This window comes from Crinia signifera, chromosome 1, assembly GCF_055691185.1.
Source record: "Crinia signifera chromosome 1, ASM5569118v1, whole genome shotgun sequence".
Taxonomy (NCBI): Eukaryota; Metazoa; Chordata; class Amphibia; order Anura; family Myobatrachidae; genus Crinia; species Crinia signifera.
Window position 1 is genome coordinate 259,231,382 of NC_139217.1, and position 22,865 is coordinate 259,254,246.

At 43.7% G+C, this 22,865-nt stretch overlaps 1 protein-coding gene across 6 annotated transcripts in view; it reads left to right on the forward strand.

The window, feature by feature from the left end:
• The first annotated feature begins 481 nt into the window (after positions 1-481).
• LOC146073832 (transducin-like enhancer protein 1) overlaps positions 482-22,865 on the forward strand; it is a 58,002-nt gene continuing 35,618 nt past the window's right edge. For 4 of the 6 annotated variants that reach the window (XM_083181338.1, XM_083181368.1, XM_083181374.1 and 1 more), the window contains exons 1-2: positions 482-637; positions 3,385-3,457. In XM_083181338.1, coding sequence (XP_083037464.1) covers positions 3,434-3,457 — 24 coding nt within the window. In that variant the 5' untranslated portion in view covers positions 482-637; positions 3,385-3,433. Of the gene's footprint in view, positions 638-930; positions 1,067-1,171; positions 1,526-3,384; positions 3,458-22,865 lie in introns of those variants that run through there. The other 2 variants (XM_083181358.1, XM_083181347.1) reach the window with 2 other exon arrangements.

Sequence of the window (22,865 nt, forward strand, 5' to 3'; positions counted from 1 at the left end):
CCTGAGGCTGGCACATAATGTGGTATATTGCTAATAGCACCTACTGTTACTATTTGTGTTATGCATTAGACATACTCTAATGACTTTTGATGCCGTTCATCAGTCACAGTATCCAGTTCCGATAGAGAAGAGTGGGTGTAAGGGGGAGGTGGGGGCTACCTGCCTGCACATTGAGGCCAGAGCTTTGTGCTGGATGGGAAACGTCCATCCTGCAAAATGTATGATAGTGATGATACTAATGCGCCTCTGGTGTTTTGGTTCCCACTTTATGTGCATTCCCCCTCCCCCACCCCTGTTGCAACATGCTGTATCTGCGCTGATCGAGTGGGGAGGACGGCGATGGGTTAAACCCAGCAACCGCACAACAAGCTCTAGAGCGTCAGGGGTTAATAAGCAGCGAAGACAGTATTTGGTCTCTTTGATTGGCACCACAACCACCCTCAGCCAATGGGAGAAAAAAAAACGCAGCCCACGTGGGGGAGGCGAGCTATGATTGGTTGGAGTTAGCAGGGGCAGCCTGCAGGAGCTCGGACCCACGTGGAGTTGGCGGCCGCTGATTGAGCCGGAGGGAGGGGCCGCACCGAGCACCGGGAGACTGGGCCCGAGCGGACACCGGCTCCTCCTACCTCGGGGCCCGGTGAGAAGGGGCATCCCTGGGGGTAGAGGGCCCGGGCAGAACGTCGGGCAAGATTACACGGGGGTAGAGAGGCCTGTGGTGGTCGAGGGATTGTCGGAGGGGAGGACGCAGTGAGGGGAAGGGATGGGGGACATATGCGGGAGAGATGTGCCCGGGGTGTACCAGGCCTGGCTTGGGGCTGAGAGCAGGGCGGGGGGAGAGTGTGCTGCTGGCGGGGAGGGAAGGAGGCCCGGGTGCAGGAGAGGCCGAGTAGAGTTAGGAGCACCTGGCTAGGTGAGGTGGGGAGGACGCGTCCAGTGTTGGGGGGAGGTGTAGCTGCTGGGGTGATGCAGGAAGAGGGTGTCATGGGGAAGAGGAAGCCCGAGGAGAGGAGGCAGTTTAGGTGGATTGAGAGGAAGAGACACTAGCACCATGCTAGTAATGATCCAGGTTTGCTGGGGAGACACAGAAAGCTATAATGGGGTTAATGTGGTTTCTACAAGCCATAGGGGAAACTTGGTGGCAGCCTAGCATTCTCCTATGCATACCCAGATTTGCTTCTAAAGCAGAAGTCCTGATTGTGTTTATATAGACGTCTATATCTGTATATATGGTTTATGACTTCATCTTTAAATCGTTCTTATGCATCACTTTATTGTTCTTTAGGAAATCTCGTGTATTGTAAGGAACTATTAGAATTATGCAGCTCTTCACTGTAAATCGTAAGTAGAAGTCAGATGAGATCTGTGACATTTGGTTTACGGCCTCTTGCGTCTGTAATGCCACTGAACTCTGTGACTTCTATCCTTATTTACAGTAGAGGCCATTATCTTATAATGCATATTCTCTGCACACCCACTGCGATTATTGATGTTATGTAAAGCTGATCTTGGAAAGTGCTATATTAAGGTATTATACATCAAGTCATACACTGAGTGTGTGTTACCAATTGTTTATGATCAGGTCACTGTTGTGTGTATACCCTGATGACAAAGAGCTTTGTGTGATCATGGGGCACTGTCTCTTGCTAAGTTTTATGTGTAGATTTCATATAAATCTAACTATTCTATTGTGGCCAGACACTAACTGCATTTTATACTCAGGTGCCATAGTTCTGGTTTTTACAATATATTGCTACATTTCCTCCCATAATCCCATCTGGCAGACCTTCAAACTCACAATAGTCTGTCATAATTTTTCTCCCTGCCCCCTTACACCCTTCAGTGTACACACACACACCCTCTCCACCCTCCATCTCAAACCTACTTTGTAATATTGTGTTTATCACCTATTTATTTAGTTTCTTATATAGCGCAGCAGATTCCGTTGCGCATTACAATAGTAGACCTATCACAGGTATGGTGTTTCCCCAACCTTTTTTATATAAATTTCTTAACAGTCTTATTATAGCGCATACATATTCTGCAGCGTTTACAGAGAATATTTGAATATTCACATCAGTCCCTGCCCAAGTGGAGCTTACAATCTATATTCCCGACCCCATGTACGTATGGACATTTTTGTATGGACAGTTATGTTGCTTTAATGTGGACATCTCCCACTTTTGGTAAACAGACTGTTCTAGCTAACTACTTTTAATTATACAATAATTTATATGGATTATTTTATGTGTGTTAGTATTATTGCAGAATGATGCGGCAGGGCAAAAAGGAAACCTTAAACGTAATCTTACCCATATCACACCGCTCCTCAGACCAGGGTAATTGCTGGGTTGCTGATGCTTTGAACCAGGTCAGGGTTGTCCAACCTGCCAATTTCAACCTGGGTTATAAGAAGGGTTTAATGTAAAAGCGTTGGACCCGAGATCCTGGGTCTGACCCGGCTTAGTAATGTGAAAGTAGTATATGAAAGCAAACGGTTAGCAAGCATGGTATTGGTTTTAACCCAGTCCTAGTCTCACTCTTTATAGGGAAGATTCAGTTCAGACAGCTTACTGCTGCCACAAGCTATTCACTTGCTGCCACATTGTAAGCCTCAGAAGGTGTACTTAATACACCCTATGAGATTTACCACGTGGTGTAACCCCTAGATTCCAGGCACTTAACCCAGAATGTGAGTTAGCAGCTTGTTTATTGGGTAGTAGTTGGATAGCTCCAGGCACATATTTAGGGTTCTGTTGCATCGTTAAGCTGGCCATAGACCTACAGATTTATTGTCCGATCTGGCTGGTTGGAACAAAAACCTGGTTACGGCTGAGAGTAAAGGACAGTTGACTATTTGTTTGGACGTGCTGGATAACTGCAAAACTCATTCCGTTATTTCCAGATTTTAGTCCAACCAGCCAGATCTGACCATGTATCTTTAGGCTTGGGCTCTGGTCTGTCTTTGTAAATTACTTCTTGCTGCATTGGTCCTATGTTTTACAAAAATGTTTAAGTGTTTGTATGGATTGCAAAAGTTTTATTTTGCATTCCATATGTTATTTATAATGAATGGAATATTTATACTTTTGCAAACTACAGCTTATACCTATGGCAATTTAGGGTTTTCTACTGAAGCCAATATGACTATATATTTTAAAGTGATTGTTCCCCTGGCATGTTCATGGTGCCCTACCCTCTCTGGTTTTTAATGAATGGATGATGGACTGTTTATAAAAAGTATGTCCCTGTTGATGCCCTTTGGACAATATAGAAAATGCATCCTGGATGTTGATACAATCAGTCAGATCTCAGCCATTGGAAGGACTCTTGACATTTTCTATAATTTCTTCTTATACCTATTCTCATTTTTATTTCTTGTTTCAGGAAAGGTCCTTAATGCAACTTGAGACAAGGCACACTACCTCCCCTGAAAATGTTTCCACAGAACAGACCTCCAGTAAGTACAGTGAATACATACTTTGATTATATATATATATATTTATTAGGCCTATGTTTGCTAATGGAGAGAGTACTGTTTGTGGTAGATGACATGTCACATTAAAGTCAACTGGCTTGGCTGGGACTATTGCTGCTTTCCTTACTTGGCCCCATAATCATGTTTTGCTGGAAGACTTTGGCATTGCAAGTATTGCCCCAACCATGGCACATAGCTTAGCAGAATGGACAACCGTGCATTAATATATAATAGGGGCTACACAGAGTAAAAATGTATGCCTGTTTGTGGTGTGTATCTTGTGTGGTCTAGGACAGAGAACACTCAAGTACATTATTTACTGCAGGTAAATTTACGCAAATTACCTGCAGTTTGGTCTCTCTTCCTGTGATTGCAGCAATCAATCAAAGGAAAAGAGCCCAAACTGCAGGTGAATGACAGCAGGTCTGAAGTGATGCACGGTCCCGTGCATATCGCACCGGAGCCTGGGAGTCAACTCGGCTACACAAGCAATCTCTTGGATTGTTTATGAGCCAGGCAGACTTGGCACAGATCACATTTGATATATCAGATGCAAAAGGGCTGCATGCGATCCAAGGTCCTGGGTGGCTCAAGGGGGGTTGCAGAAGAGTTCATCCTTATGTATACACCTATTTTGCTACCAGTGATAATCAGTTTGCACTTATACCAATTACAAGAGTAACCCCATACAAGTGCATTTTCTCTTTTGTCCAACTCTACATTACTTGCAGAGTTGGATGTAACCTCTAAACTTTGCCTATGGTTAATACGACCAGTAATAGCTCTTTCATCATGGGATAGATGTGTTCGTACTGCATATATCTAGGAATCCCTCATAAGGCCCCCATACATTAGGGTGACTTCTCCCCCTGGTCTATACATAAGGACGGGCTCTTCTCAAGATATGTACATTTCTGGCTTTGGTTATGAATACATGTTTATTCAATGCATTTGAGTTGTGTGCTTCCAAAACCATTGACCATATTCTACAAAATGCTTGATACAGTGCTAAATGCAAAAGCCAAACTAGATGGAAACCTAGCACTTTTGTGCTATAGCCAGATCCACTGCAAGGTTCTTTACACATATTGCGTTTTTGTTATTTTGAATAGAGTTGGCAGGTAACTTTCAGGCATTGGTTGAAAGTCTGCAGATTTGTTTTTAGGAAGTAGAGGCTGATGCTGCTGTGTGCTTTGTGTGTAGAAGTTATAACTCTTAGGAGCGAAACCTTTGTGCCTGTGTTCATGGTAAATATCTATTCAGTTTGTAGCTATGTGCAGAATCCAAAGCTACTGAATTTCCCACAGTTGTAGTTCTCCTAAATCTATCTCAATTGCTTTCACATGGCAACCTGTTCTCTGGTGTACTTCTACTGTGTAATGCAATTGTTTGAGAAAATGTACTCTTATTAGGTGTGCTATTCTGTGATGTTTCTGCTCCATAGCCTTTATGTATGAACAAGTTCCCTGCTACAATTTTCTGGATGTAGCTTCTGCATAGAGTCTCTTGTTCTCAATGGCTACAGTGTTTAGTATCTGCTGTCATGACAGCTGCTGAATTCCTCTTCACCTATTTTGTGTGCTTAACCCTTTGAGTGCCGAGGGAATTTGTCAAAATAGGTGTGAAAATTGCCAGGCAAACAATTGTAATTATCATAATGACCTGTAATGTTTACCTTTTTTATATAGGAAATATAAATAAATATTTTTTTTTTTATTATTATAAAACATTTTTATTTTGAATTTATATAATAAAATATGAGCGGTGCTGGCATTTTTAGCGGATTTCTTGCATATCTCTCTCAGATGTTGGCACTGAAATTGTTAATGTTATTTCAGTAAGTTGTGTATGTTGCGTATTTACTGGAGGCCGGCATTTCACTTTGAATGAATGATTAGTCACACCCAGTGCGCATTCAGGGTCTTTATGACCTCTGACTGGAATACTAATGTAAATGGAATATTCAAAATCTAAAGTTTTTAAGAATATATATTTTTAAGCTCCTGTATTTCAAGATCCAAAGACAGATGTACACTAGCTCACCGACAGGGAATGACTGTTCTAGAAACTCATGATGAGTTAATAATTTATCTTGAAATTCAGTGTGTGTGTGTGTGTGTGTGTGTGTGTGTGTATGTATATATGTGTGTGTGTGTATACATACTAGTATTCCCTCTAGAAATGAGGGCGGGCAGGGCGCCGCAGCGCAAGGGGGGCAGACTGGGCCCGCCGACGTCACAATTGTGGGCGGTCTCGGGCAGCGACGTCGCGAAAAGGGGCGGGGCCGGCACCGCCGAAGTTACCGTGCTGCCGGGGAAGCGCTGGGAATCGCAGTCTAAGGCGGCACTGCGCTTCACTGTGCACACATCCAGGGCAGGCACCACGCTGTTTTAGCGGGGCGCTGCTAGCAGGGCAGGGCGCATTTTGCCCTGTAAAAATTGGGCAGGGCGCAGCGCCGCGGTAAAAGAGCCTAGCGGGAACACTACATACATATATACATACATACATACATACTTACATACATACATACATACATACATACATACATACATACATACATACATACATACATGTTATGGGTCCTGGCACTCCAGCAGATGTGTCTCGCAGAGACTTCGGTGCTCTTCAATCCCGCTGGGGAAATGTACAGCAAGTAGAACGCTGAAGTCATGATCCTTGGTGCTGCCCCTTCATCCCCAAATCTTCCTATACAGAAGTATGGTTTTGCAGCGTCACTACCTATGAAAATGAAATATGTGCAAATGAGACCATCTCAAGTCTACATCTTTGGCTTTCCCGGTTGCGTGGGTTCTATGTAATGCACCTTTTGCTGACTGGGCCTGCTGCAGCAAGTGAAACGGTTATATTTCTAGAATCCCAATGATTCCATCAGACTTGTCGTTTGAAATGAAGGGCTTTACAATTTCCTGTTGGAATATGTTTTGGATTGACAATAAACAAAGAGCAAGACCAGTTCTTTAATGCCATCGGTGTGGACTGGCACAGCAAGTTCTATTGACATGGGGAAAGCCTGTTAGCTCAATTTTTCGGCTTCAAATAAAAACAGCCTTAGTATTGCGATATTACCCAAAGATCACTTGCAGTCAATCCAATCCTAGCCCTTTTTTTTGTAATGTTTTCTTGGTTTACCACATGGTCATGGCAAGCCAGGTCTATTAGGGTTGGTTATCGTTGATTTTGCATAATCTGCGATAAGTGCCGGCTGCCTGAGCTAATTGGATAGTCGCTGCAGGAAGTATTAATCACCGGTAATTTACACTGACTAATTGGTTATCACCCATGGTCTGTTATATGTGGGTCTCTCCATTATCACTAATGCCACCAATCAAATCGTACTCATAACTGATGATAGTAAGACACATAGGGGGAAATTTACTAAGATGTGTACTCTACTTCACATGTGATGTTGCTATGGACAACCAATCAGTACTTCTTTTTTATTTAGCACCCGCTAGAATATAGTAGACAGGATCTGATTGGTTGCCCATACCAACATCACATGTGAAGTAGAATACACATCTAAAGCAGCCCATACACGTCCCGATGCGTGCGTGCGTTGTGGGCTGCAATAGCAGGGATCACATTGCATTGCATGTGCATGCGTTGTGCATGCAATGCGATGCAATTTGATGAAACCTAAGTACAAAAAGTATGTGCAAGCACATACTTTTTGTACTGTGCGATGAGGTACCGCGGGAGCGCGCACCTCAAAGCACACATCGGCTTAGCAGCGTGTATGGGCAGCTTTAGTAAATTTACCCCTATAATGTTGTTTAAAGGTACTTACAGACTGAAGGAACTGGTAAACAAGCAGAATCTGGAAAAAAAAAATATATATATATTTTTTTTTGCTACAGAATATGTTAAGACAGAATGCATAGGTATTGTGTGTGTGTGTGTGTGTGTGTGTGTCTCATCTAGTAAAGGTGTGTACACATGGGGCGATATATCACTCAATGCCCCCTTTTCATCGGTGACCAGAGATGGTCGCTGATGAAAAGAAACCTCCGCCGGCGATGCCGCAGAGGTAATCAGCTGGTCAGCGATTAGAACAGGGCTGAAAACGGTAGCGCGCACTCATCACTGGCAATATGGTCGCCAGCGATATCAGCCCCTATCGCAGCCGTGTGTACACGGCTTTACACCTTTGCTTTCTGATGGTTTGGGGCAGTACGGATGGTGTAATGGTTAGCATTACTGCCTCAGTGCTGATGTCATGGGTTCAATTCCCACCATGAATGAGTGTGCGTGTACATGTGGTAGGGAATATAGATTGTAAGCTCTACAGAAAGGGGTTTTGGTGTTACCTGCACAGGACCCTCATTATTCTCGAGGAAAGAAAGGACCCCCCCATAATAACAAATCAAATGATATATTCAAATAGCCCTGATGGGAGCTGTGCGACCACTAGACAAGAATTTAGACAAATTGTAGCAAGAAAGAAGAAAAGATTGTCTTTTAACGGTGCACCTGTATGATCATTTAAAATATAACCTTTATTTCAGTGGTTAAAATTAGCGAAATATGACACACACAAAAAGACATATAGTACTGAGTGATGGGAAGGGTAAGGTGTGTTTCTTTAAAAAACAGTGGCTTCCTGATGTGCATTGTGTTACAATAAATCACTTAGTAAACCAGGTTTCTTGTTTAGACACTTTGTATTAAATATATTCACAGGTAAATCTGTATCATAGTGTCTCTACTAATGTTGCCTGTTCCCTTGGGGTAAAATTAATTATTTTAAGCGTAACTGTCAGGAGAGAGTAGCACCCTTTATGACCCACATATGTACATCCAACGATATTCTAGAGTTGGTGACAAAATCTTTAAGGAATTATACCCTCTTTCCTGCTGCCTATGTCATAAAGTATAACGGAGGAAACTATCAGCTGATAGAATCAAAGGCAGTAGGACAATGTTGCAATTTCAATCTGCTTTGTTAGTGCAACAAAGTTTCTTTGTAAATGGATACCCGACAGTCAGGTCTGTTGTACACCGTGATGATAATTAACTCTGTGGAAATTTGTAGCAGAAAGTAAGTATTTGCACTAATGTCAATTACTGGATGTCGACATCATGTCGACTGGTGGTATACATGGGGTCTTCAGGTTGAGGTATACGTGTTATATTAAACCTTATATTGGGTGACTTCACAATGTAATACTCCTGTATTTTTTGGAAATGATCAATCTCAATGCGTGGATTCTTATAAGATCAATTAGCTTATCGATAGATGGAAACTGCACAAATCCCTGTGCGTGTCTGTAGAGTAGACCAAAACGGCAGCCTGTTTATTTGATACTGTGATTGCAAAGTATATATCCACCCTGTATATTTGTGTGCTATGACAAGCTCCAAAATGGAGGAGTGCATCTACCACAATGTCAGCGCTATGGCTGTGTAAAAAGAAGAGGCAGCTTTGTCATTGTATTCCCTAATCGTGCACACGCACTAGGGCTATAGCGTACTAGGGTGAATCAATATATTATAATGTATGGTTAGTGCTGTGTCTCCCATTCAAAAGAAATATATGGGGTCGACAGCTCACCAGTTATCAAATAAGAGTGGGCTTCGCAGATTGCTGTGTGTGTCTGTAAAGACAGACCGATTTGCAATTAATCTGCTTGATACTGTGGTTTTAATGTATTAATATAACTGACACGCTGACACATTACAAATAGTTCAGAAAAGATTTTAGCTTCTTCTTAAAGAGAGTCCGCACTGTGGTTGTTTAGCGAATATGCTATTCTATCGCTGGCTTCATAGCCAGATACGCCTGTGAGGGCTGTAACGTGTCTCTAGATAGTAAGCGGTTGTCTCGTGAGTGCTGCGTCTCCCTATGAGATATGGAGTCGGCAGCGCACTTTTACTGTCCAAGGGTTAAAGGCACAACCTGTGACAATATACACAATCAAAATACAATTTAAATGCACATCAGGAAGCGGCACCGTTAGCCGGTGCGCGCTTCGCTATTAGCTTTTTGAAAAAGCTTAAGGCTGTGTGCGGCAAAAGATTTTGGCTGTGCAACTTTGGAAGGAAATAAAAAATTTTGTTTGTCGCTTATATATGTAACTGGAAAATGACGTTCAGCATTTTTGTTAACTTTACTTCAAAATTATATTAAACATTTAAACATTCAAAACACAGAACACAATGTAGTTAATGGGTGAAACACACATTGAGTCCACAACTGCAAAAAGGGACCACTGCTGCTTTGTGCGCTCTGTTGTAATGTCTGTGCGCACGCTCGTCGAGTTGTGTGCATGCGCACAGCTTAGAGGGAACACTGTCTGGCGGCTCATTCCAGGAATCTCCCACTGCAAGGTGTATTGAGGCTCGATGTAGGAGTGCGCATCTCTATATGGTTGCCACAACATCTCTAATCCAGTACACCTATAATTTAGGTATGTTATATGGCTGATTTTTAAACAGGTGAAATACAGGCTTGAATTTAACTAGGCACATAACGTGTAATTTGTGTCTCTTATCTAAGGTATTTCTTTAAACGTCATCCTGAAGGCAAGTATAGGGTTAGGCTGTGGGAGGGGATAGGCAGTGTTGGCATTTGGGAGTTTTGGGTTAGGGTTAAAACACTGCTTTGGTATGCTCACTTCGTACTCAACTTTTTTAGCACTGTCAGTTTGACTAGATCATACCAGATACTTTCTTTTCTTTTTCAGCTTTTCAGTTGTAGATTGTTAGTGTGCTTTGTGGCTGCCAGGTTTTTCTTTATATATAAGCTGGTGATTTGTGAAGTGTCCAAGTCCTGCAGCCACAAATAATCGGCCATCAACCACCATCCTTGATGGCTTGTATGAGGTTCTTGTGGTAATTAGCTGTTTTGCTTTTTTGACAAACATGGTATTTGTGCTGGCTGTCTAGAGGGCCTTAAGGGAAATTCAGTTTGTCACTATGGGGGTTATTTTGGTTCACTCTTTCTGACAAATTCCTTCTTAGATGGACAAAACCATGTGCACTGGGGAGGGGGTGGGGGGGGGGGCAGATGTAACATATGCAGAGAGAATTAGATTTGGGTGAGTTATTGTTTCTGTGCATGGAAAATACGGACTGCTTTATTTTTACACTGCAATATAAATCTCACTTTTAAGTAAAACCCCACCCAAATCTAAAGGCCCATACACACTAGAAGATATATTACCAGCTAAAATTCTGGACACAAACATTGGTGGCCAGTTGTATTGTTGCTGCCGCTGGCAGGGGAGCAGAGCCGCCGCTGCAGCTGGAGCTTCTGTGGCTTGATGGCTTTTACAGAGCAGGGGGAGGAAGAAGGGGACCTGGAGCTGCTGCGGGCGGCTTTCCTCCCTGCTCCGTGTGCTGTAAGCATATGCCGGGCTCAAAGTGAATAGTCTTTCAGCCTGGCGGCTGTAGGGTGTACACACACATACACATACACACACACACACACACACACACACACACACACACACACACACACACAACGATGATTGCTGAATAAACCAGCCATCATCGCTGGCATGCTGGTAAAACCAGCAGATGGGAGACTTTGCTAGTGATGATGCGGGAGCGCGCATCATCGCTAGTCTGCCATCGGTGGCCCATACACAAAATGGCCAAAATAGCCGATTTTCAGCTGAAAATAGTCTAGTGTGTATGGGAGTTTACTCTCTGCCCCACCTGCAGTGCACATTGGTTTTGTCCATCTAAGAAGGAATCTGTCAGAGTGCACCAAAATAACCCCCTATTGGTTGCATGTACTTTTATAAACACATTGGGCCCTCAATATTGCTAGATTTCTCAGGTTGTGATGTTGGCAGGGTGTGATGTGCCATGTTCTATAGAGATCCCTAATTATTTCAGCGTTTAATAGTCTTCAGATATAACTCTGCAAATATGATCCATACTATGTTTTTATTGATTTGAGAAGGCTTTCTTCTATCTACCTTCCCTGTGTTGCCATACTTCAACGAGCACCATATTTCTGGTGGTCCCTGTATGTAGCTATTGGTTTCTTGTGATTTCCCTGTGTATCAAGCAGTCTGATGATTCATGGAATGTCCAGATTTCACTTGCTTTTTGTTGATTGAATCTCTACCTAGGACTATTGCTACATTTGTTTCTAACATCCAAAAATATTAATGAATGTGGGTATTTAGCACACTGTGATATAGTTTGGCACTGAATGAAAATAAAATTATTTAGACTAGTGTGACACCTTTTTAAGTAAGTGGGGGTGGCGATTTAGACTGCACACCGAGGGTCTGTGTTTGCCAACAGGTCTCCGTTTTTTTTCTTTCATTTTCTCTAATCAGCAGAAACCATTCTGTAAATTAGTTGCGTTTAAAAAAGTCTGACACCCTGCGGGTGGGATGTAGGGATGGACCCTATTGCCATTATTCTCATAGTTGTAAACCTAAAGAAGTGCTGGAATGCTTAAGGCCCCCATACATTAGGCCGACTTGTCCTAGGGACAAGTCAGACCCAATTTACCTGCGAGCCGCCCGGCAGCTCCCCGGGAGGCTCACATACAATTTGGCACTTGATGTGCCATTTTTTACATGGGATAAATCGCATGCGATTTATCCCATGTAAAAAAAACCCCGGGGAGCTGCAGGGCGGTGAGGATTAGTGGGGGCGGGCGGCGGTGGTGGGGGCGGGCAGCGGCGGCCAGCGGTGGTGGGGGTGGGTGCGGTGAGCGCTGCTGACCTGGCCGGGCAGTGTACTTACACATAGCAGCAGCGGGGACAGGACGCGTAGTGGCGGCTATTAGATTTTTAAAATATTTGTCAAATGACCGGTCGCTCCCTGATTGGCCGGAGAGCTCTCAGCCAATCAGAGAGCGGCCGGTCATTTGACAAGTATTTTAAAAATATAATAGCCGCCACTGCGCTGCCCGTCCCCGCTGCTGCTATGTATGAATGGGCAGCCTGTGATTGGCTGAGCGCTCTCTCAGCCAATTGCTGACTGGCTGAGAGAGCGCTCAGCCAATCACAGGCTGCCCATTCATTGTATGGGCTTTTTTTTTTTATTCCATACTGACAGCTCCCGTCGGCTCCCCCTGCCCGGCTCTATGCCGCCTGTGTCCCCCGCAGCGCCCCCTGCTCCCTCTACCGCCGCGCCGCCCCACTAGGTCCCAAGTCGGGTGGTCGGACGTGCAGCAGGTCCGACCACCCGACGCAGATCCGATGCGCACGGGACCGCGCATCGGATCTGAGGGGACATCAAAACTAGCCGATTTTGGTCCGATTTCGGCCAGATCCGACTGATCTGGCTGAAATCTGACCAAAATCGGCTAGTGTATGGGGGCCTTTAGACTTGTAGTACCATGTAGGAAAAATAAAATTCCGGTGCACATTCTAAGCACTAAAATAGACTGATAGTCAAAATAATTTCCATGTCACTTAGAGTTTGTATAATTAACGCGTATTTGGCCAAAATGCAGGCCCATCTACATTAAGTAAATCTTTGAATCTGTAGAAGATGTATACTGTATTACATTGGGCAGTCATTTTTGAGGTCCCAACATGTTGGCACCAAGCTAAGTTATGAGTGTAACTTTAAATGCATGAAAGTGGCCAACAAGAAAAGCGGTTCATTGGTACGGAATAACACGTGCATTAGCAGCACGAGTTACAACTTGAACATAGATACTGTTTAAATCTAGTTGCTCTGTACTTTCATAATTCACAGTGATGCCATAGTGTATTAAGCCCCCTTTACACACTGATAAAGGCAGACAATAATATCATTAACTACTTCCCTTGAGCTTCCTGGAGTTACACAATAAACAATATATTACATACACATAAATTGTTTACTTTACCACTGACCATCTTGTTGTATGTAAAATGTATCTTCATCTTTTGTACACACTAAACTATATCCATCTAGTGATCAACGACACGTTTACGACTCTGAGTATCGGTGAATTTAATGTCCATTCAACAGCGAAATCCAATCTTCCTACTGTCTGAAATGTTCCGACATAGAAATAAACATGGATTGTTGAATCAACGTGTATTATGTAAAAAGTGCCTCTAGATTCGACAATGCAGTTTTCACGTTTTAGACGTGGAATCTGCGCAGGCATCCATGCAGTTGAAACCGTCCTTATTGAATGGATGTGTGCCGATACGGAACACATGGAATACCGCCATAGGCAAAATTTGACACCATTTACAGAAAAGAAAGGGTGTCAAGAACTACCTGAAGGAACATGCATCGTGAACATTCAATGATATAACAATAATATCGTTAACCATATTGTCTGCCTTGATCGCATAGTGTGTACGGTGCTTTAGATTGTATTCATTCATGTTGGGGAACTTTTTTTTACATATGGATTCTCGCTGATTGAGGTGTTTTTTTTTAATGCACAGCAGTTCAAGTCAGTGCTGTTAGTAGTATTGCTGGGCATCCAAAGGAACCTGTGTTCCTTAAGTGAGAGACCCTATATAGTTTCTGGAGCAAAGAGAATGTAGGCTTGTGTACAGTGCCCCCCATGCCACTTAGGCGGTGTATCAGGCTTCCTTAGAGCTGGGATTAGTACAGGGCTACACACAGGGTGATTTCTGCTAAACCCGCATGCTGACCGATGCAGGCTAGGGAAATCGCCCTTGTGCTTCCCGGTGGCTAGATCACCCATACCCACATAGTGATGTGTGTCTGGGCAATCTGTGCTATAACTGGTGTACTCTAGTTAGAACACTGGCAATTTGGACTACATGTTGCGGGACTGTTCATCGCTGCCACTCAGGGGCACACACAGCGAGACTTGCACTTAATTTATAAGGTATCTAGACAGTTTGCTTAGCTATAGGGCTAAAATCACCCTGTGTGCATGCTGTTTTAGAGCTATTTGTATTTGCTTACACATCATTTATGGCACAATTTCAGGTTTTTAGTGCTCCAGTTATGGGCCCTACACACGGCAATATTCAGCCACTTTCTGAGCGATTTTTACATAATCGTCCAGAAAGTGGCTATCGCTGTGTGTGTAGCCCACACAGCGATGTAAATGCGCTTCCCCAATGTCTGAATTTGGGCTGCAATGAAGAACAGACCTGCTGGATATTTCCAGAGCAGTCACTCAGAAGGCCATACACATATCTCACGTGTAGGTGCGGCACAATGAGCAGGGCCTTCTGAGCAATCGCTGAAGACTCCCAAAGCTGGCAATCCACCGCATGAGCCCCCGGACCCTTCACTAACTGTCCAAGGACCTCATCAGCGGCTGGACTTATTTCCCGCTACCATCTTCACTGGCTGCCCGGGGACCTCAGCAGCGGCTGGGCCCACTACCCACCACCCACCACCATCTTCACTTTCCTCCCGCTGCTGCTGGGAGAGGGGATAGTCATTGCCTACAGAGGCTATGTGTCATATGGTCGACACATGGGAAGGTTGACATGGGCTTAGGTCAACACAAGCATTAGGTTGACAATCAAAAAGTCTACATGGGGTTTTTCACTTTTTTTTTTATCCTGAATGTCGACATGGACACTAAAGTGCACCACGTCCCTTTGCATGGCTCGCTGTGCTTGCCATGCTTTGGGCATGGTGCCTCGCTACACTCTGCATAATATTTTGTTCTCCCACCATGCCCTAGAGTAGGCATGTCCAACGTTGGCCCTCCAGATGTTGTGAAACTACACATCCCAGCATGCTTTGCAATAGTTTTAGCATTCTCTAATAGCAAAACTGTGGCAAAGCATGCTGGGATGTGTAGTTTCACAACATCTGGAGGGTTAATGTTGGACATGTCTGCCCTAGAGTATGGTAGGGCATGACCTACTGGCTGTCTGCTCCGAAAAAAAGTGAAAAACTCCTAATGATTGCATGGACCTAAGCCCATGTGTCGACATTGACCCATGTCAAGCTTTACTGGTCAAACCAATGCATGATGACCTTAGCACAGTGGTAGCCAACCCTAGCCCTCGAGAGCTACCAACAGTTCACATTTTCCAGACAACCGAGCTGCTGCACTCATTACTCACTAACACATTATAAAAGATCCACAGATGGAGCTAATTAGCTCACTTGTGATTCTGTGAGGAGACCTGCAAAACATGCACTGTTGGTAGCTCTCGAGGACTAGGGTTTGGCTACCCCAGCCTTAGTGATTTCGACCTAATGACTCAAATTATTTCAGAAAAACTTTTACTGAATTAATGGCATAATTATACACACAATAATAAAACTATGAATTAAAAACAATGTAAAGGTACCACACTCGTAGGGGTAATGATGGCTGACAGATGATGGAAATGTGGTAATCTTGTACTTTGGTGTATGTAAGAAGGTAAGTGCTCATTACCATATGCTCCCACCACTGGAGGAAGAAGTAGGGTACAGGGTCCCCAGCAATCCAGAAGGTAAATGTACTAGAGAGTACTCGGCATCGGACTATTTGGGACATTGCCGCAGACTTCCTTCCTCCAGCCGTCCACCATCTTATGCCGTGAGTAAAAGAGGACACATCAGGAGGACTATCTGGGAAATATCCCCAAAACTCCCCTCCAGTGGCTAATCCTATTGTGCCATCATTCCTAGGGCCAGATGCACTAAACTTCAAAAGGGATAAAATGGAGAGTGATAAACAACCAACTAATCAGCCCCTGACATTTTACAAACAGTCTGTGGCATGGCAGGTAGGAGCTGATTGGCTGGCTGTTTATCACTCTCCATTTTATCACTTTTTGAAGCTTAGTGTATCTCGCCCTAGGAATGATGGCACAATAGGATTAGCCACTGGAGGGGAGTTTTGGGGATATTTCCCAGCTAGTCCTCCTGATGTGTCCTCTTTTTTACTCACGGCATAAGATGGTGGACGGCTGGAGGAAGGAAGTCTGCGGCAATGTCCCAAATAGTCCGATGCCGAGTCTTCTCTAGTATGTGGTGGTAGCTGGAGAAGCAAAGTCAAAGAATGTACAAACGCTTGAATTGGTCCAATAGTAACCAAGAGGGGTAATCATTTGGAGTGGAATGTGTGACGACATTTACCTTCTGGATTACAATCTCTATAGATTGTAAACTTGCGAGCAGGGCCCTCTTACCTCTGTCTTTTTATAACTACCCAGTTTGTTTTAGCACTGATTCAAATTGTAAAGCGCAGTGGAATGTGCTGCGCCTTATAAGAAACTAAATGTTAAGTGTCTGATCAAATTCTGCAAAAGTGTGCATTGTTGCACCACATACAAAGTGCAGCTCAGGGACAAAAAAAATATACTGTATCACAACCTGTTGCCTCACATTCAATGGTTTACAGAGTATTACTGAAGTAAACCTGCAATAAGACAAATCTATACAAGAAAGCTTCTCCATCTAATACGTAATGATACCACCTTAAAACAAGACTGCATCTGCCAAAAGTACATTAACTATTCTAATTTAATGTTTTGTCAATTCACCCGTTGCATGCAGCCATGCATTCTCCACTGTCAAACATTAGCTGCAGATGGGCCATGCAGCAGAGCTCAGTGACTTTTAATGTGGCATTGTCAAAGGTGCCACCTTTTCGACATGTCAGTACTTGGATGCCAAGAGTACATTTCCTGCCTGAATGTACAGTACTGCCAACTATAAAGGTTGGTGGAGCAGGAATAATGTTCTGGAGCGGATTTTCATGTTTGGCTCCTTATTTTCTTGTGAAGGGAAACCTTAATGCCACAGCATTCTATGACATTCCAGAGACTTGTACCTCAACCCCATCAAACATATTTGGGGTGAATATGAGTGCTGACTTTGAGCTAGACCTGACCTCACAAATGCTCTGCTGGCTGAAGGGATGTTAATTATCACAGTCCTGTTTCAGAATCTAGTCACGTGGAAGGTGTTCTAGAAGGAAAGGGATCAGAGTGTGTTTGCTGCACCCTGAGGTGGCAAGTAGAAATTCACTTTGTCTGAGGTTTTGGTGCCCAAACCAGGACTTGAGACCAGTTTAGCCACTATATGGCAAAACAGTATTTGGGTGTGACAAGTGCTATAATTAATTGGTGCTCAGAACAATGGTACAGTATTGTTCTGTTGGGCAGCCATTAGTTATGCTGGTGAACACCACCATACATGGAGGAAACTGCAGGAAACTTTCCTTTATTTTCATTGCAATCTGTTAATGCTGTAACAGTGACATTATACCCTTTTAATTGTATATTTCTGGGAAAAAATGTTTCTTTTTCATAACGATCTGTCTTTCGTTCATCGTATTAATATTTTTTCGAGAAATACAAACCCTTTTTACAGTGTTTTCTCATCCCTTTCTAACTTAACTGTGGCTCAATTTATATTGATCAGGTATATTACCTATTGCTCTCCTTTTTTTTCTCGAACTGCTGTCTACCTAATGGCCTCGCTACACCGTAGTGGAGTGCTTGTGGTCTATGGTGCACTTGTGGGTGACCGATCATGTGGCACTATCCCTAGTGTAGTCTTGCCAAACAGCTTGGCTGTCAGCCAGCAATTGTTACATATAAATTGTTGAAACGTTTGGTGTGCTCTGAGACAGTTAACTATTAGTGCTGCAGGGAAGCGGATACATTTATCAGCTTCATCTATAGAGAAGCTGCAAAAATTTTAAACTGAGAAACCATCATTTTAAATTAAGTGCAGATCTCCTGCAAGCTGTGTTGGCACCTCCATTGCTATATGCAGCATAGCAGGGCACAGATATACTATGAATAGGCTTGTGAGAGCACTCTTCTGCACAGGGTAGCTTCTCCATGCACCACATCCTCAAAAGGCTACTTTAACATCCCCCAATTCTGTGATAAAAAAAAAAAAAAAAAAAAAGACAGCAGTTTTGTCCAAAATGTATATTTATTTTTCATAGAAGCTACAGAAAGCTGTCCTAATCAGTGTAGCTAGTCCTTTTTTTGCAGTAACGTTTAGGCCTGTTTGAGTGTAAACATTTTAATCTTTATGGAAAAGTTTCACACTGGTTTACAGTCCCGGTTTAGGGATAATCTAAACTTGAGCACATGTGGCTAACCCTTTTAATCTGCAGAGCTGAGCATTTGTATCGGTTGCGAACCCAGGTGTGACCCTGCTAATGCTAGATGGGTAATATCGCCCAAGGCGGGTCCTGAGATGGTGCTCAAAGATGAGAATATCTCCCAGCGCTGGCTATTTCATTACTGTGAACTGGCTTGGAGTTACCCGTTTAAACTGCACCATGAGCTTTGTTGAATCCGTGTTCAACCCTGCTTGCTACTCTGGTTGAAGCGCCTGGTTGCTTGACCTGGGTAATTTCAACTGTGAGCATTTACACTGCGCAATATCCCGGTTGCTGTGTGTTCATGTGCAGTAACCCTGTGATGTTTATGGCAGTGTAAATGTGGAATCCACTACTATTTGACTTAAGGCTGTCCATGCTGGAGTCCATAGGGTTAAGTCCTAGACTATAATAGTTTTGGAAATTGCTGTATGGATTAAATATACTACTCATAGCCACTTACATTAAAATGCAGAATAATACTGTTTACCAGTTTAAAACCTGTAAATACGTGCAAGTATAAAACCATTTTCTAATAAGGTGCCTGAACCATTGCATTTACATGTGTAACTTCAGTTCCAGTTTATTGATGGAGTTTCACTTTATTCAATGCACCGGAAAGGAAGTTTTGTGGCAATAGGAGTGCATTGTGAACATACCTACGTGCGGTTAACCAGCATGATGTATAAAATGCATTTGGCTATAGGAAGGTGAAGGTTTCCTGTTTTGTCATGTTCTTACTAGTATCTGTGGTTTTTGGTTAATCTTATGCAAAAAAAAATGGCACTACGTGTAAAACTGTAGTTTCTGTCCAATAGATGTATTACAAAGTCCAGACAGGCTTTTTTTTAACTTTTATATATTATATATATATATATATTTTTTTTTTTTCACAAAAATAATTACAAACAAAGAGGAATTAAGAAGAAATGTAATTAGTTAATACAAATCATTGTATAAAAATGTTATATTTCTTTTGTGGGTTCAAGTATTAGTGTCCTAAGCTGTCCCCAGTAAAATGTAATTTTCGTTCTGGTCTTTTTTTTTTTTCATAATAGATTTTTATTAGGTCAGGTTGTTAAATCTTACACGGAATTGGTATAAACAACATAAGGCCATTTAACATAATATAAATCATAGCAAATCCCAAAGCACAAATGGCTAATGGTAAATAGGGAGACAGATAAAATTTAAACCTACGCGGAAATTTGACCTGAGTTTTACTTAAGAAAATTAAGATAGAAAGAGAAAGAGGAAAGATAGCTTGGGAAGTAGGGGAAACAGAAAAGTGGACATGACAGTAACAGTTTTTGCAGAGACACATTAGGGTGAGGGAGGCATGGGGAGAGGGGAGTTGTACATGCAGCGAAATGTAATATGTAACTTATATTCAAGTATTGGCCATTATTCTTACGAATGTGGGGGGGATGTCAAGGTATTTCTGTCCCATAAGTCTATTCTGGTTAGGGTGAGGCCTTGCGTTTCTCTAAATTCTGCCCATTTGAGCCATTTCAAGTGGATCGATGCATTTGATGAGGTGTACTTAGCGTTCGTTGTACTTAGCGTTCGTTGTCTCATATAGAAAGTGGTTATGTACCTTGCTAATTACCTGGCCGACCAGGGGCACCTCCACCGACTTCCACAGACGTCCAATGCCTGCCTTGGCTGCTATTAAGATGTGTCTCAATATATATAGGTCACTCCCTGTCAGTGTTTCGGAATAGTGGAGAAGGGCCAGTACTGGGGTCAGGTGGACCCGGAGTCTAAGGACCTTGTTGGCCAACGCGGACACCTCTGACCAGAAGGGGGCCAGCAAGGGGCACTGCCAAAATGTATGTAGCAATGTGCCCACATTGCCACACTTTCTCCAACATAAGGGTGAGACATTTGGCCAAATGGCATGTAGTCTAGTCGGAGTGAAATATGATCTATGACAAATTTTAAGAAACATTTCCGTATGTTGAATGCATTTAGACATTTTAAATCCTGAGTGGAAAATTGTGTCCCAAACTTCCTCATTAAGAGAAACCTTGAGATCCGTCTCCCACTTGATCTGGGCCGGCAACTTCCCTTTTTTTGTTACGGAGATGAGATAATTGTACCATCTTGAAATACCCCCTCTTTGCGATTTGCTGTTTAATCTGGAGGTGAGGACCTTGGGAGCAGGCGCCATTGGTACTGGGCCTTCTCTGTTAGCTGCTAGCCAGTGGCGGATTTGAAGGTACTTGTAGAACTCACTTTTAGGCAGGCCGTACTTCGCTTGGAGGTCGGAAAACTGCTGTAACGAGTCCTCTTGGATTAATTGGCCTAAGGTGGAGATCCCTGCGGCGTACCACGGGTTCAAATTTAGGTTGGGGATGAGTTTAGAAATGGCTACCAGAGAGATCGCCACGTTCGGCAGGCTTAGCCCACCCACGCTGGCGAGTGCCCCATGCCACACCTCCAGAGTAGCCTTCGTTGCTGAGCATAGCTCCGACTTTTTCTGGATAGCCCGCAGGGGGACCCAGAGTAGGTCCACCAACGGGATGTTAGAGGCTAACGAGCGTTCCACCCCCACCCACGGTTTAGGGGATCCGGAGTCGCACCAATCCCCGGCCTGGCTCAGTAGACACGCGGCCTGGTACAACTCAACATCCGGGAAGCCTCCCCCCCCCAGAACCTTTGGTAGGGCCAAGTATTTTTTAGCCACCCGGGGGCGTGATCCTTTCCAAATGTATTTTGTAAAAATGGCATTAATTTTGCACATTAAAGACCTGGGAGGTCTTCTGGGGATTGATCGAAATAGGTAGAGGAGTTTCGGGAGGAGGACCATTTTGGATGCTGCCAGTCTGCCCATCCACGAAATTTCGTGCATGGACCATTCCGTTATTAGTTTTTGAAATGCAGCAATCAGCGGCATGTAATTACACTCCATCAAGTGAGTTTCCCGAGATATTAACACTCCCAGGTATTTAATCGCCCTTCCCTGCCATGCGTAGCGATATTGGTCTTTCAGGCGGGCCAATTCTGTTTCGGGTATGTTTAGAGGGAAAGCCTCTGTCTTGGTGGTGTTAAGTTTATAATATGAGATTGCGGAGTACGCGTCTAAGATCTCATGCAGCGCGGGCAAGGATGTGTTCAGCTTTTGGAGGCAGAGAAGGACGTCATCCGCGAATAAACAGATTTTGTGTAGAATTTCCCCTATGACTGGTCCTTCTATTCGGCTATCCGACCTGATCTTCTCTGCCAGTGGCTCTATCGCTAACACGAATATTAAAGGGGATAGGGGGCACCCCTGTCTCGTGCCGTTTGTTATCTGGAAGCTACTAGAGATGGTTCCGTTCACAAACACTCTCGCAGAAGGGTGTGAGTAGAGGGCAAGTATCGAGTCTAGCATTCTCCCACGGATTCCAAAACGTACCAGTACCTCCCTCAGGTATCCCCAATGTAACCTGTCGAAAGCCTTTTCGGCATCTAAAGACAGCAATAATAATGGTGACTGGGCCCGTTCACATACTTCAACAACATTAAGTACTCTCCGAGTGTTGTCCGGAGCCTGCCTGCCCGGGATGAAGCCTACCTGGTCAATCTTTACCAGGGAAGGGAGTAACGGAGCCAACCTGTTAGCGATTAATTTTGCGTACAGTTTCAAATCTGTGTTTAAAAGGGCGATGGGTCTGTAGTTCTGAACCGCCGTAGTGGGCTTCCCAGGTTTGGGGATCGTGATTATCCTAGCCTCAAGCATTTCGCCGGGGAATTTCCCAGATTGAGATGCTTTATTAAATACTTGCAGTAGGATCGGGCCTAGTTCAGACTTAAAGCATTTGTAGAAATTGGATGGGAACCCATCTGGACCCGGGGCCTTGTTGTTTGGCAGGGCATCTATTGCAGCCTCTACCTCTGACAGGGACCAGGGGGCGTTAAGGGCCTGGCAGGCTTTGGACTGTAACTCAGGGAGGTCAATTTCGTCCAGAAAAGAAGTGATGTCAGCTTCCGAGGGCTGGGGAGTATGTGGGTCATCTCTTAAGTTGTACAGTTTGGCATAATATTCTGCGAAAGTGTCTGCTACTTGGATAGGGTCGGTGACTCTAGCACCCCTAGCGTTTATCAAAAGATCTATTCTCGTCTTGGTCCTTCTACCTCTCAGTTTCCTGGCGAGCAATCTACCCGTTTTGTCCCCAAAGAGATAGAAGCTCTGGTTCAGTTTGGAGATATTTTTTTGTACTTCCCTGAAAGCTGACGCATTAACCTTATCTCTAGATCGCGCGAGTGCAGCATATATTGCCTCATCAGAGGGGTTATTCTTATGGGCTACTTCTAGTTTAACCAGCTCTGTCTCTGCCGCCAACAACTCCTTTGCCTCTGTTTTCTTTGCTCTGGCAGCGACCTGTATTGCCGTGCCTCTCACTACAGCCTTCA